This window comes from Lolium perenne, chromosome 1 (assembly GCF_019359855.2).
Source record: "Lolium perenne isolate Kyuss_39 chromosome 1, Kyuss_2.0, whole genome shotgun sequence".
NCBI classification, from domain to species: Eukaryota; Viridiplantae; Streptophyta; class Magnoliopsida; order Poales; family Poaceae; genus Lolium; species Lolium perenne.
This window is the reverse complement of record NC_067244.2, coordinates 167,748,110-167,762,134: the sequence shown is the minus strand read 5'-3', so window position 1 is coordinate 167,762,134 and position 14,025 is coordinate 167,748,110. Positions and strand designations below refer to the sequence as shown.

Genomic DNA, 14,025 nt, shown 5'->3' with positions numbered 1-14,025 from the left:
ACCGGTGCATCATTTATACAGAAGTACTCCCTCCGTTCCCAAAAATAGTTGCTTACCTTTATCTATATACAAAAGTATATTTTGTATATAGACATATTCTATTAGAAATATATATGTATCTAGAAATATTTGAGCAGCTTTTATTAGGATGAAGGAAGTAATATATATGAGGATTAGTCCCTCTGTATCCCGAAAGCTTCTTTTATTCCATATATGGTATTTATCCTCTTTTTCCTCATTGAGAAATGGTGTTCTGTTATTTGGCACATCATCACCAGATCGATTTTGAGTAATACACAGCATAATACACCACATTTCCAGATCAGCACCGGATACACAGAAGCAAAGGGAAATACAGATGTTCTCTCAAAATCGAATTGAAGCAATTCAATCAACAACAGCGCACAGCTATTCCACTATACTGTTACAACATATATAATCAAAAGCCACAACAAGAAAAGAGCAAAATTCATGTGCAAAATTTATCAAATCTAGTGTAACACTGAAGATAAAGAAGCCAATTCTGACACGAGCCGCTTTAGTTTCGAGTCAACCATTTTCTTGAACTCAGCTAGCAGCTCATGTTCTGCTCCCACAATTCTCCGTACCACACCAGTAGAACTCCATGTTTCCAATGACTTGGAAATCAGATCACCAAACTCAGAGGCATGTGCTGCTGAATTCTCTCCCAGGACAAGGAATGTCTGTCCTGGACCATCACTAGTTCCTTGCAAATGCGACAACAAGATATCTAAAGCATGCTCCTCCGGACTCATCTGATCAGATAACCATGTTTGTACACTTCGGAGTGTGTCAATCAAGCATTGAACAGATCTTTGAATTCCTTGCAACTGAGGTGTGTTTGGTCGTAGCGATGGACCACCTTTCTTTTTCTTCTTTCCTTGTGGGGCGATTGCTCTTATGCAGGACTGTATTACGATAATATGCCAAGAAATGGGTTCTGTAACCATCTGCACTAAAAGTGGAATGTTATTTCCAGGACAAGTCAGGATTCGATTGGCGTCAGTCAGGTGCTCCTCTATGCAAACTTTCACCAAGTTATCCACGATCTGCCAAGAAGTAGGGCTGTTCTCGTCAGTTCTGGGGATCACCGACTCATTTGACCACAAGTTCATTGCATTAATAAATACAGCAAAGCTCATCCAGCTGACAATGTCAGGAGCAAAATCCTGCAGAACACAGATGTTATCAGCAAGGTGTAGATAGGTTTGTCATCCTACTGCAGCAATAAGAGTAGGGTCTCGAAGTAGGGGGACAAAACTACTGTTTCAAATGTCATTACAAAAATTGTTGCCGTTTCAATGAATACAATCAATATAATTTATTCGTAGGAAAGATGCAAGTAGCTTGTGGAACAAAAGGGAAGCATCAAGAATTTCTGTTGGTCCCATACACTACGGGCATAATGTTAAACTGAACAAACCATTCAATTAAGATACGCAAGAGCAACGGATTGCATAATTGACATCATACAGCATTAATAATCTTTAAAAGTAGTTCTTATGCATGTTCAACAAAAAAGCAATAAAAGATAGGGGTTGCTATTTAAACGAACACTTATTGCAAGCACTATTGCTTTAGAATTCAAGATTTAGTTTTGGGAGACTATAGAAGCAACACTTATGCTTTGTTCCTTCTACTAGAACCAGCATATAAAGAACATATAGGAGAATAGTTAGATCTGCCAGCATGTTTATTACAAAATTACCAAAAATATGAATGTTTACTATACAGATGCAATAATTATTCTTGAGATACAAAAACACTATATAATGAAAAGGGGTGACAGGAGTACAATATAGGCAGGCTATTAGGAAAGCTAAACGTAAAAAGGGAACATATATTAGTTCTCATACCTTGATAGACTTCTTGCCTGAAGACATACCAAGAATCATGCTTAGAGCATCATCCATGGAATATCCAATACTCCTAGTATATTTCTCAAGTAAGGTTCTCATTTCCCCAACAGTAATATCAGAAACAGCCCCGTTGGGCTCAGTTTCCCTGAGAGAAGATACACAACCATGCATGGAAAGATAAACAAGCCGGGGAACAAGAGATTTTCTCTCAGTATCTCTCATCTTAGGGCCATCCTTCTCGGTAGATTTGTGCTTGCACTACAATGAACATAAGGGAAGGAATGATTAAACAGAACTTGGTAGATTTATGTAACATGCTGCAAAAATTTCTGCTTAACGGAAGGGAAATATCACTTATTGCATTTGTTCTCATATATCACTCCGATCGGGATTATAAGGGCGGCGCATATCCCTCAGTCGTAAATTTAACCAACGTAATTCAAGGTATATATTTCAAAATATATATCATTAGAAAGTTTAGATGTTCTACTTTCTAATGATATAAATTTTATGTTGCACAATTCATGTTATGTTGGTCAAATGTATAACCTAGGTGTATACGCGCCGGCCTAACAGAGGTCATGTAAAGAGAGTGTTTATTCATCTCTGATTGTCAGCCAGCGATGAGGCAACTTCAACTGCATCCAGGTCTTGTGGCTTTTTTTTAGCCATTCAAAACTGTCGTAGTGTGGTGCACAAGGAAGTCGAGCTGGGTGTTTTGGGCTTTTGGCACATGCTGATATCCAGTCACTGGACCTAGGATCATGTTGCCCATGACAAGCAACATAGCCACCACCACTAGGAGATTGCCACAGGCACACGGACATTATGCATGCTGGTTTTATCAGTGTCGGCTGGTGATGCTGGTGCATGGGCTGCAGCGGTGAAGTAAAACAATATGCTATAACTTTCAGGAATAGGAGGTGGGAAGAATTAAGAACTGTGTTCTTGAAAAGAAGCATCCCGGCTAAGAATAAAAAAAAAAGTAGACTAGGCGATGCGTGGAACCTTGCTGGGTAAGGGTTATTTATTTCACCAGCAAGGTCATCCCGTCACGTGAGGAATGAACAAGTGACAGACCTAGTATTTTCAAGATGGGAGTTTGAAGTTGCAAAATTGCAACTGGACATAAATTATAAAGATCCAGGTCTACACAAAATTCAACAGTGGACAAAAGTTACAATATAATAAGACAACAAATCTTCATGTCTTATAAGTGATAATTGATATCTGATGGGTCATCCTTAAGCTTTAAGCAGAATTCATGCAAAACTCTGACAAAAAAAATAGTGAGAGGCATTTTATTTACAAATTAGGATCAAGTAAGAAACAAAATAGAACGAAAAAATTGAGATGTGTGGTCTTTGAACACATGACTTTTTACATCATCCTGTCAGAACCAAGAAATATGCCTTTTATCTTCTTTTCCGTTAATATATGTCCACTAAGCTACCAATTATTTGCTGTGAAATTCAAAAGTACATTGGTACACCCATGACCTGATGTGGGCATATACAGGGAAAGACCTCGAAAACCACCTTAGGAGGTAGACGTCTAGAGTTGTAGGGACACTCAACCAAAGTAAAGGTGGCTTGATGTAGACTTTTTTCTTCTTCAAAGTATTACGTAATACGATGAATGGAGACGATAAAGGAAAAAAACTTCTTGCTTGTGTAAATAAAGGTTCTAAGAAAATGACATACCACTTTGGCCCTAAAGCACGCAGGTGTTGAATCTTCATCAACTGGTTCTGTAAAACGACAAGTCCATAACAATAGTAAGAACGTTAGAGAAGAAGACACCTAAATGAATAAAGAAAACTAATTCCTGAGCATGCAACATAGTAATTCAAAATGGAGGGAAAAGAAAACCAAAGAGGCGCTAGTGCTAAGAACTAAGAGATACAGATAAACAATGACATGGTACGAGAAGCCTATACCTGAAAGAAAATTTACACTGCTAGTTGGTGTCCACCAAGGGCGTGCCTCGAGATCTTCATTAAAAGTTAAATGTTTCATGTTATCTTCATTTGATAATTCAACCAAGCCTCCTCCATGATTCACATTTTCAAGAACAGACTGCAGTTAGGGACAGTTTATCAGTACAGATCATAAAAAATAGCAGCATCAATACTATAATTTTATAACAAACTAATCAACACCTAAGATATAAACTGTAGGTTCCAAGAAAAAGGCAGGTTACAATAATATGCAGCCCCATTTATGACAACATAATTGTAGGTTCCAGTAATACTAAGTTCAGAATGGCAACGAGTTGAAGAAAACTATGTGCTTTTTTACTCTTCTTTGCAAACATCAATGCAACCTCAATAATTTTTTACTACCTTATCCCCACTTTATGCTTGAAATACAAAAGTAGCAACTAACCTCCACTTTCTCAAGAGACTCAGAATTCTGCTTCAGACTCAGTATTACAGAATCAGATTTTACAGCAAGATACTGCATGGAACGTTGCAAGCGGTCTTTGAACTGAACAAATTCAATTACCTGAGTAACAATGGCACAGAATAATGAGGAAATGAAACATACGATTTCTGTGGATAACGTAAATCCGGCTGTGGTGCAACCACCGACATGGACAATGACTACAAAGGATCCGTTATTTAACGGTATAACCATTTAAATAAACTTTGCCCAACACAAAGCATGGAAAACAAGTCACACGATCTAAGCTTCCATAGGCAGCAACTAAATTATTTAACAAATAATGCAATAATTTAAATAACTAAATATGGCATCCTAGATTCCAGTTTGCATAGCAGTATGTTCCTGCTGGTGACAGGGTATTTTCAAACCCTGGTCATGAACAGTAAGAACAATATGGTGCAAATTGTGTAATTGTACTCACCATCAGCAGGTAAACACAGATTACTATATACTTTTATGTTACACATGCGCAATTAGTGAGAAGAGGCTGTTACTTACCTTTGAGTAAGTACGGTGCCTATATGCAAGACAGGTAAGGTCAGCAGATTCTTTCAAATGATCATCCATGAACTTGAGATAATCCTTAACAAGACTGGCTGTTTGTTGCAAGAAAGGAGACATCAACATCTGTGGCAAGATGTGGTGCGAAACAGACTCCAGAAGAATGTTTTTGACCTCCAGGCTTGCATACCTGTGCAAGAATGTAGTTTAGCATCAATAGGTGATACCTGTTCTGATAGTAACCTCGAGGAAATAAACCAAAAAATGCCAACGCATATACGGGATTAACGGACCAAACATTATACACGAACATAAGATGTAACGGAAGCATGAGGGATGGAACAAGTGAATTTTCTTGTGAAAGCACCTTTACACATGGAGTTATCTAGGACTATCCAAAAATGGTCCGCAGTACAGCACATTAATGTAAGCAGTTTATAACATATGCAGGAATCTAAATAGCGAGAACATTCTTCAAAATAAACATGCAAAGCCAAAGATTACCATTGATGTGCTAATGGAAGAGCTCCCAGGTAAGTGTACAGATGCACCAGAGTAATCTTGTATTGCCAGACATGCCTGAGCAGACAACCAAAATACATATTATCATTCAGCTTCTAGTTACATAAATAGGAACAATACATTTTTCCTTCAAAACCATGGCTTGATTGAATATGGTTGCACCTTGCTTGACATTATCTTTGGCACATTGCTTCATGAAGTGAAACTAAAGCATTTATTTACTAACCATTTGTTTTTTTAGACTTCATCAACAAAACAGTATATTATCACAGGACATGCACACAATTTAAATAATCAATTCACATAAGTCACTGAAATTATAAGAGAAAAAATGAAAGAGATTGTTGCTACTAGAATAAAATCCAATATCTGATCTACTTCTGTGCAAGTACGGCAACAACAACTGGACGACAAATACTCTTATGCTTCAAATGTATTAATCGACGCGGTAACATAACTTGATAGTACATCATGAAAAACTAGATATTTGGCTGACAAATACTCTTATGCTTCAAATGTATTCCATATTAATCGGCGCGGTAGCATAACTTGACTGACAATAAATCAACCGTACAGAATTCCAAGACTAATGATAGTGATAGACAATGGATCTTCTGATCCCATGTTCCAAGTTCCAACAGAAGATTCGTGCATATCAAATAGACTTACTTGCGAACAGTCAATCCAAACTCTAGCACCAAAATTGCTTCCAGTAAGTATCCTAAGTTCCTTGTACGCCAGAATAGCTGTTTCAAGACATAACACAAGTGGTATATTTTAGTGCAAATATTTAAAGGTGTAAGTTCTGCACAGGTATAAATTTAATGTACAAATATCACAATCCTTTCACAGAATTACAAAATTGATGATCGACCATATCATAAAACTACAGGTTTATGTTTTTGTGGGTATGCCATGTGAACCCAGGTTTAGTGAAAATTTTTGCGAGATATTCTGGTATGCCATGTAAACCCAAACACATGTTGCGTTGTGATGCAATTGGCCCTAAGTATCTACTTCCATGAAACTGGTCCTCAAGTCTGTAGCTTTGTGATATAATTAGTTACCACTTTGTTGTTCTGTGAAACTGATATTTAAGTTTGGGTTTACATCAAACTTGTATTTTTGCGAGATTTACACGTATTAAATCTAAAGCACGCTGAGAAATATGTAACTGAAAGTAACTGGATAACAGAATTGTTCTGGCAAGTTCATGCGGAAAAAATAAAGCTCAATGTACTGAGTTATTGACCAGGTGGGTTAACCCGTTTAAAAGATATTTAGCACCAAATTATATTGTGTAATTGTAACTAAATTGCCGACTGCAACAAATGGAAATAAAATCAATTTTCAGGAAGTGAATTTACTACATTAGCTTATCTAAAGTAAACTAGAGTATGAATTATCAATTATGAAGAACCCTATCCAGATCATAAATTACTAAATCGCACTCTTTCCCGAGGATTTGGTGAATTCAATTATTCCCTATTGTACTAGTAAATAATCAGTTACAGCTAGATGCATACATACCTGCACAAGAATACTGCTAGCCATAGAAAGCAGTTCTTCGCCATGCATGCTTTCCTGGGGATCCAGGTCTCTTGAGAGAGGCAAGTTTTTGTAAAATGTCTCGAACATTCCTTTTGCAGTGCGCTGAAGATCTGAATTGGCATATGAATTTTAAGGTACAAGAATAAATGGCTCAGTTAAAATAGCACAGAACAGTTTCCAAATTAAACATATAGAAACATAATAGTGTGATTTCTGAAGGTGGACCTGCAGTTGACTTTGATAAAAATGTTCCCAAAAGTTCTTGAACCTTGAAAGTAGTTATTGTCAAACCCAGTGCTTTTACTGAAACAGACGACGCATCAAATGATCTGGATACAGTATCTAACAACTCGGTTATTTCATCATTCGATAGCATGTGAAGATATATTTCAACATCTGATGATGAGCAAGACAAGTGACCGAATCTGCAAGGCCAAAAGTTAATTTTAGCGACAGATTAGAGATGGATGTGAAACATCAAGGAAATATATCTGTATTTTCAAGAATGCAAATACGAGAAGCTCTGCAGTGTAATACTAGAGATATCTTGGAAATCCAGTAGTACACAAGAATGCACAAATATATAGACACAAATGTACAAGGGACAATATGATATGGACTCAGCAAGCAGCATTTTTACTTTTAGGAGAAAATGGCAACAGGCCAATGGAGATATAGTGTCATACAGGGAATGGAGATATAATGGCACACATTAAAATGTAGAAGTCATTCACATATGGCGTGCATGATTTAGAACTATGAACAGGAAAATTTTAGCTTATACCCATGCTTTTGCAACAGCATGGGTCATTTGTAATGGTTGGCTATAGCCTACAGGAAGTGAAGCAATGTAATGGTGTCAACTATCAAATAAAAAAAAAGCAGTATATACAAGGATGTAGATAGGTAGAGTACACAGATTTTTGGTTGGGTATTTCTGATACCGAGCAGGCAGGAGATGGTACGAAGACAACTTTTCATGAATTGTACACATGACAAGAGAGAGAAGTGAATATAAATAGACAAACATTCAATCAACTTTCACGTTCAAGTTGTAACAATTAATACAAGAATTCATAAACTGTAGTGTATATCAGAACTTCAAGGGAGAGAAGTGAATATACAGACAAATATTTGATCAACTTCCTAGTTCAAAATGCAACAACAAATACAAGAATCCATGAACTGTAATGGATATCAAAACTTCAAAAGCACCAGACACTGGCTTATTGCAAACTAAAGGCTGTGGTTTCAGTCATTCTTGCACATAGTATAGAGTATAAATAGATTCCAGATGGACATAGACAGAAAGAAGATGCACACAGACAGACCTGTGGAAATAGTTCACCAAAGCTTCCATAAACTTTCTATCGTTTGTTTTACCATTGAGGCGGTGTTGCCGTTCAATTTCAATAATGGCTAAGTGAGGTCCTCTGACAAAGTCACCAGAATCACTTTTTTGTAGCTTTTGCACAAATGATAATGCACTTGCAAGGCGAGATTCGACCTACAAACATGTATTTTCAGTAAATCAGATGCAAGTCACCAGGAAAAGGTAAACAAGAATTGCTTCAGGTGGAGGAAGTACCAGCTCCTCACTAAGAGAGGTCTTGTTCAACATAGCCGAACCTACTGAGCAAGAGGAGCAAGTATGTTGGCCAGTGGCTGGCTTAGGCAAGTTCACATCGCGCTCAAGCAAACAGCCTAAATAATGGAGAAAGGACTCCCAGTCATCAGGACTGCCCAGTCAAAAGAAGAGAGCACAATTATCAAAAACTAAACAGAAAGGAAAATTTCCAATGGCTGAATATATGGATAAAATATGCTGCAATAACTTGAGCAAGGAGAAAGAAACAAATGAAAACAAAACAGAGAAATATATAGCAATGTTACCTAATTGAGATTCAACTCGAAAGCTTAGGTCTAAATAAGGACTGCATGAATCTAATGATTTGTTTTAAACCAACATAGGGTAAATTGATGCAATTCTAAGAATCAAACAGCAATCGAAATCGACAGGCCTGGCAGGTGAGTTTGTAGCACATTTATAGTGTTATGAATATCATGAAGTATGATTGTGAAGAGAGTAGTTGGTACTTGGAAGGTGCTACTGTGCTACTCCTTCCTATAAGTAAGCTGTTTAATAGATGTCTAGAACAGCACATGTCTCGGAACAAGTTGATTACGTGTGTTTAAGCAGAAGTTGGCTTTGTAGAACAATTGAGAATACATATAAGTAGTTAATGATGGAAGAATTACCAGGATTCAAGAACCTTCTGATATATCTCAGAAGCAGCCACATAGTTACACGCTTGAGTAAGAAGTCGTCCCTGTCAACTTGAAGTCAGACAAAATGTAAGTGGTTCTCACTTTCATTAGCAAGATTTTTGATAGGGAGACGAAAAAAGGGACAAGTTAAAGGAGTCTATTGTAGGCTGGTGCAACCGACATTACAAGATAGTGTGTAGTGCTTTTCTGGAAACCGACAATAAAAACATTAATGGAGCTTAACATTTTCACTAACATCACAGTTCAATAAACTACTTTAACTGTGACTTGTAATTTAGATGAATAGTATACTATTTAAAAAACAAGACACTGTCAAAGAAAATTGAAATTGAAATTACCTGCGTACGAAGCTTGTCCTCCTCCCTTCCCATAAGAGACCCCAAATCTCCAGAAAGAATTTCTAAAGCAGCATCATACTTCGCCTGTTGTTCCAGAATTGAAATATAGAGGGCGAGCGCTGCAAGTATTATAACCATGTTAACAGAGGATAACACTTCTGCAAGCAAAAAAAAAAATACAACATGGTAAATGGCGCATCTTAGATAAGCAGGGATACCTTCTGGCTCATGTAAACTATGTGAACTTATGTGCTTTTTAAGCAAAGCTTCAGCCAGTGCTAATAATTTCTCACCTCCGCTACTAAAATATGCCTACAATGGGAAAAACAGAAGTAATATATAACAAATTAGCATATACAGAACACATTTATGATAATCATGGCTAATAATACTACAGACTCAACTGATTTGTAGATATGCATAAGTACTGCTATTATATATTTGATCAGATGACCAGGGAAGGGATATGTTGGAGCAATAAAGTTTCACAGTAAAAACTTCCAAGAATTAGGTCACTTGTGTACTTCATGTAATGTGATACTGCATCGCATCAGATGGATAATTCATACATATATATGATCAGAGAAGTGCAAAATAGTGTCCACACTGTAACAAGTTACTGCAGTGCTCCCGATGAAATAACATCACATCTAACAAAACCAGGGGGTTACCTAAAATTAACTTCGCGGCATTGTTGGCTAGAAGAGTTGATAGGTCAACCGTAGTTGGGGCCCGTGAGACCAGCGGCGTTAAAAAAAATTGTTTTCCCTGTCTCCTATTTTCCTTTATCTCCCCCATGACCGACTCCCAATCCCTCCCAATATTATTTTTCTTATCTAACCTCTTTAGTGATTGCTATACAACAATATTTGAGGGAATCGTTAACTGGTCATTGCTCGGTCGGCTGGCGAGTAGAAGATTAATAGGCAAATCGGCTGATTAATCAGTTAATCAGCTGCTCGGTGACCCTCCCAGCAGGGATTAATCAGCCGATTTTTTTAGCAGGGCTATACACACATGCAGCATGTGCCACTCATCCCCTACGTAGAAAAGCAAATTTGCAGATATCAGCAGCTCCGGAAACATCATTGTTGCATACAGTCTGGTTTCATTTTGCATCAGTTTATTCAAACTGCTATAGTAGTCTTATTAGGGTTGGTCCGTAAGTGCATATATCTTACTCCACAAGTGCCTGTGTGTTTTCTCACACAACAATACGATGCAAATGGAAATAAGATCAACATGTGCATTTCATCTCTGAATCAACAAGATATGTTACACTAATACTTTTTATCAGTCAGACTAATACAATTTTGTCTGTTCTAGCATTTCTTAGTTATTCCACAGATAGTTTTATTTGTTCCACCAGCACTCTTCTGAATCATTACACCAACATTTTTACCTATATTACACTAATGATTTATATATTCCTCACACATATTATCTCCTAAACTATAAGTTGTTAATTTCTTAGTAAATCATGAATGGCATCCATAGTACCTTCTATTTCTATACTTACGCATACTTTCATTTGCTCACATCACATTTATAATGAAAGAACTTCGGACAAAAGAATTGCATTTTATTATACACAATGTAGGAATGTGGTATTCTGTTTTGACAAGAAAAATATCCAAAACTAGAAAGGTCCAGAATATGGGAAGTCCAATGATGTAATTATATCGACCACCCAAAAGGTGTCTACTGCATCCCTCTCTTTTGTTCCAACTTCCAACGCCTAGAACCATCACTCCATCAGCTTATACATATACACATATTATATGAGTGTTAACAATGGATTCTTTTTATTTAGAGCTTTATTAAAAATCAGTGAGCAAGAAAGTAACAGTGTGACATTACAATACTTAAAGAAATTTGCAGATGCAGAACTTCTAACTCATTGATATATGATGAACCTACCTGCAGAAGAATACTGCAAACTGACCAAAGCAAAAACCTTTCTTCTCCTACAGTTTTGTACATTCGAATTGCTGTCTGCGAAACATACAATGGTCAGAGAGTCAAAACTGGAGAGTCAAGAACTGAACCAAGGAACAAAAAACAGAGCAACTAGCAAAGTACCATCATACCTGTTGTTGCTTCACATATGAGTACTCTCTGACATAGCAATTAAAGAGTCCCATCATTAATTCCAAGTTATTAGAGTATTTTGTACAAGCATACTCATAGCATGAAGTTGCAAGATCCACTGGCAGAAATATAATTATAGTCACGTGATAATTCAGGAAAAGCGATGATGTTAAAGAGCTAAGACAAATGGCGAAGTATAAACATACATCTCTCAAGCCTTTGAAACACTATCTGTAGTGTACTGAGAGTGAGATCGTCAAAATGGAAAATGTTATTTGAGTACAATAGCTCCTTGGCATTCAAAGAGACACTCAGTGCTTCATCAGCCTTTCCCATCCTTTCCAAAGTAAGAGCCTTGAGGGCCTGAAATAAAACAGTTAAAAAGTGATGTTTATTTGCATTCTAAATACAGCAAAGGTAAAGCTTGTAGGTCTGATCAACACTGAGTTAATCCATTTAACTAAAAAGGATAGAGCCATGAAAACAGTGGTCCAGTTAATCTTCAAACAAACATAAAGTAACAAATAGAGGCCATGCTACACTGTCACAAAACAAATAGAGCATGCTGGCTTTGCAATCTCCAGATTGATTTAGGATACAGTTCTATGATATTACAAACTATAGTTGCGGACTAAATGTTTATGGAAGAGCTTAAGAAGGTACGAACAGTGCCTAATCATAAGTGTCTGAACTAACTGATATACTTCCGTAACTAAAGAGTTAGCATCGTGCAACCTGCTGGGAATAGGAATTGGCTTCGATAATGGGGCTGGGCTTGAAAAAGGCGAAAGGACAAGTTTAAACCAAATGAGTGCGAGTTAATACTTACTCCCTCCGTTCCCTTGATTACGCGTAAAAATTGCAGCACGAGAATTAAGGCGGGTTACAAACCGTGCATGTTTTCCGGTCATGCCCCTAGTTAATAGCTCCTCACATTTATTTCTCTCTCCTTTTTGTTGGGCGGCTTCTCCTTAATTGTAGCTAACAGCCACGTGCACCCAATCACCATCATATGCAGGCACAGCGTCTCCTCTATTCCAGCGCTGAGGAAGGGCAGTTTCGGTTATTAGCTACTCTACAAAACCTGCGCCTTGTTTTGTGGAGATTTTTGCCAACAATAAAATTACGCCTTACTTAGAGGAGCGGAGGGGGTATGAGTTAAGCAAGTGAAAATCACGTATATCCAGAAGTTATTTAGCTCCGCTTCTATTAATAACGCTCCCTTTCCCCTACCTCTCTAGCTTCAATGTCAATTTATTTGATCTACTGCCCGTTTACTACTGCATTCTACCTTACTCCCACCATATTCTCTCCAACTTCCATATGTGCCCATTTACTACTGCATTCTACCTTACTCCCACCATATTCTCGCCACCTTCCATGCAACTTGGCTACGCAGCAATCTAGCGACATCTTGCTGGGGAGAGGAAAGAAGACCTTCAGAGAAACCAACCATGGAGTAGACAGCTCAGCTTAAGGAAGAGTGTGTAGCTTCAGAGTGCCAATAGTTCACCAGGTTGGTCTGAACGGTTTATATTTCCTAGGATAGCCACAAGCTCCCACAGCCCTCAGTAGGAAGCCTCCTATTGACTCGCCCACCCAACCAGTCATGGTGCAAGCGCACATGAACTTCCTAATACGAGTAAAATGCAACTATGGGATGGTCCAGAAGTTAACTAAGCCAAAACAGCTCATGCAAGTCAGTATAAGCTCGAACCAGCAAACAAATCAGCACAACGCACAGCAAGTAATCCAGCTTCCATCCACGCAAGCAGCGCCCCAATCCATTCGACCAAAAATCCACGGCACGCTTCAAATTTAAAGTTGCCGAAGCAGAGCACGCCCATTTCCAAACCAGATTCACCGGGCAGTGAGAGAGAAACACACGAAAATGGGGGGGACGAGGCGGAGCGAGGGGGCTCACGAGAACGTAGGGGGAGGTGGGGTGCTTGGCGAGGAGCGCGGTGCAGAGCTTGAGCGCGGCCTTGAACTGGCGCGAGTCAACGGCGTCCCAGATCGGCCGCACCCGCCGCTCCGGGATCCCGCCGGCGAGCCCGAACTTGCTGGCCATGTGCAGCCCCGCCCCGCGCGATCTAGGGTTAGGGTTTTGGGCCGCCGGGAGGAGGAAGAAGGGGAGGGCGGGAGGCGCGGCGCGGAAGGGTTTATCGAGTCGGGATGTGTGTGACGGCGGCGGTGCGCGAGGCGACCCGATGTGGGCGCGCCCGAGGAAGGAAGGAGCGTGGTCTGGTAGGATCCGGACCGTCCGTGGCTGGATGGACGGTGGAGGTACGTCAGCCGTGTGGACAGGGAGGAAGATGCCGTGAGCTCGTAACCCTATCGTGGGGGGTGTGGAGTTCTGGGCCGTTGAGTTTTGGATGAGCGGTTTAGATTGAGGCGACGGGTCTG

At 38.9% G+C, this 14,025-nt stretch overlaps 1 protein-coding gene across 1 annotated transcript; it reads right to left on the bottom strand.

The window, feature by feature from the left end:
* Positions 1-339: 339 nt before the first annotated feature.
* On the bottom strand, positions 340-13,794 carry LOC127311998 (N-terminal acetyltransferase B complex auxiliary subunit NAA25). Its single transcript, XM_051342477.2, has 19 exons — positions 13,544-13,794; positions 11,826-11,982; positions 11,619-11,737; positions 11,449-11,523; positions 9,747-9,840; positions 9,529-9,647; positions 9,161-9,231; positions 8,490-8,640; positions 8,233-8,408; positions 7,127-7,326; positions 6,881-7,011; positions 6,020-6,096; positions 5,333-5,407; positions 4,826-5,018; positions 4,268-4,387; positions 3,820-3,958; positions 3,584-3,630; positions 1,878-2,138; positions 340-1,190 (listed from the first exon to the last, which is right to left on the bottom strand). Exons 1-19 carry the CDS (start codon positions 13,688-13,690, stop codon positions 492-494), a joined length of 3,051 nt encoding a protein of 1,016 aa, XP_051198437.1. The 5' UTR covers positions 13,691-13,794; the 3' UTR covers positions 340-491.
* Positions 13,795-14,025: the final 231 nt, after the last annotated feature.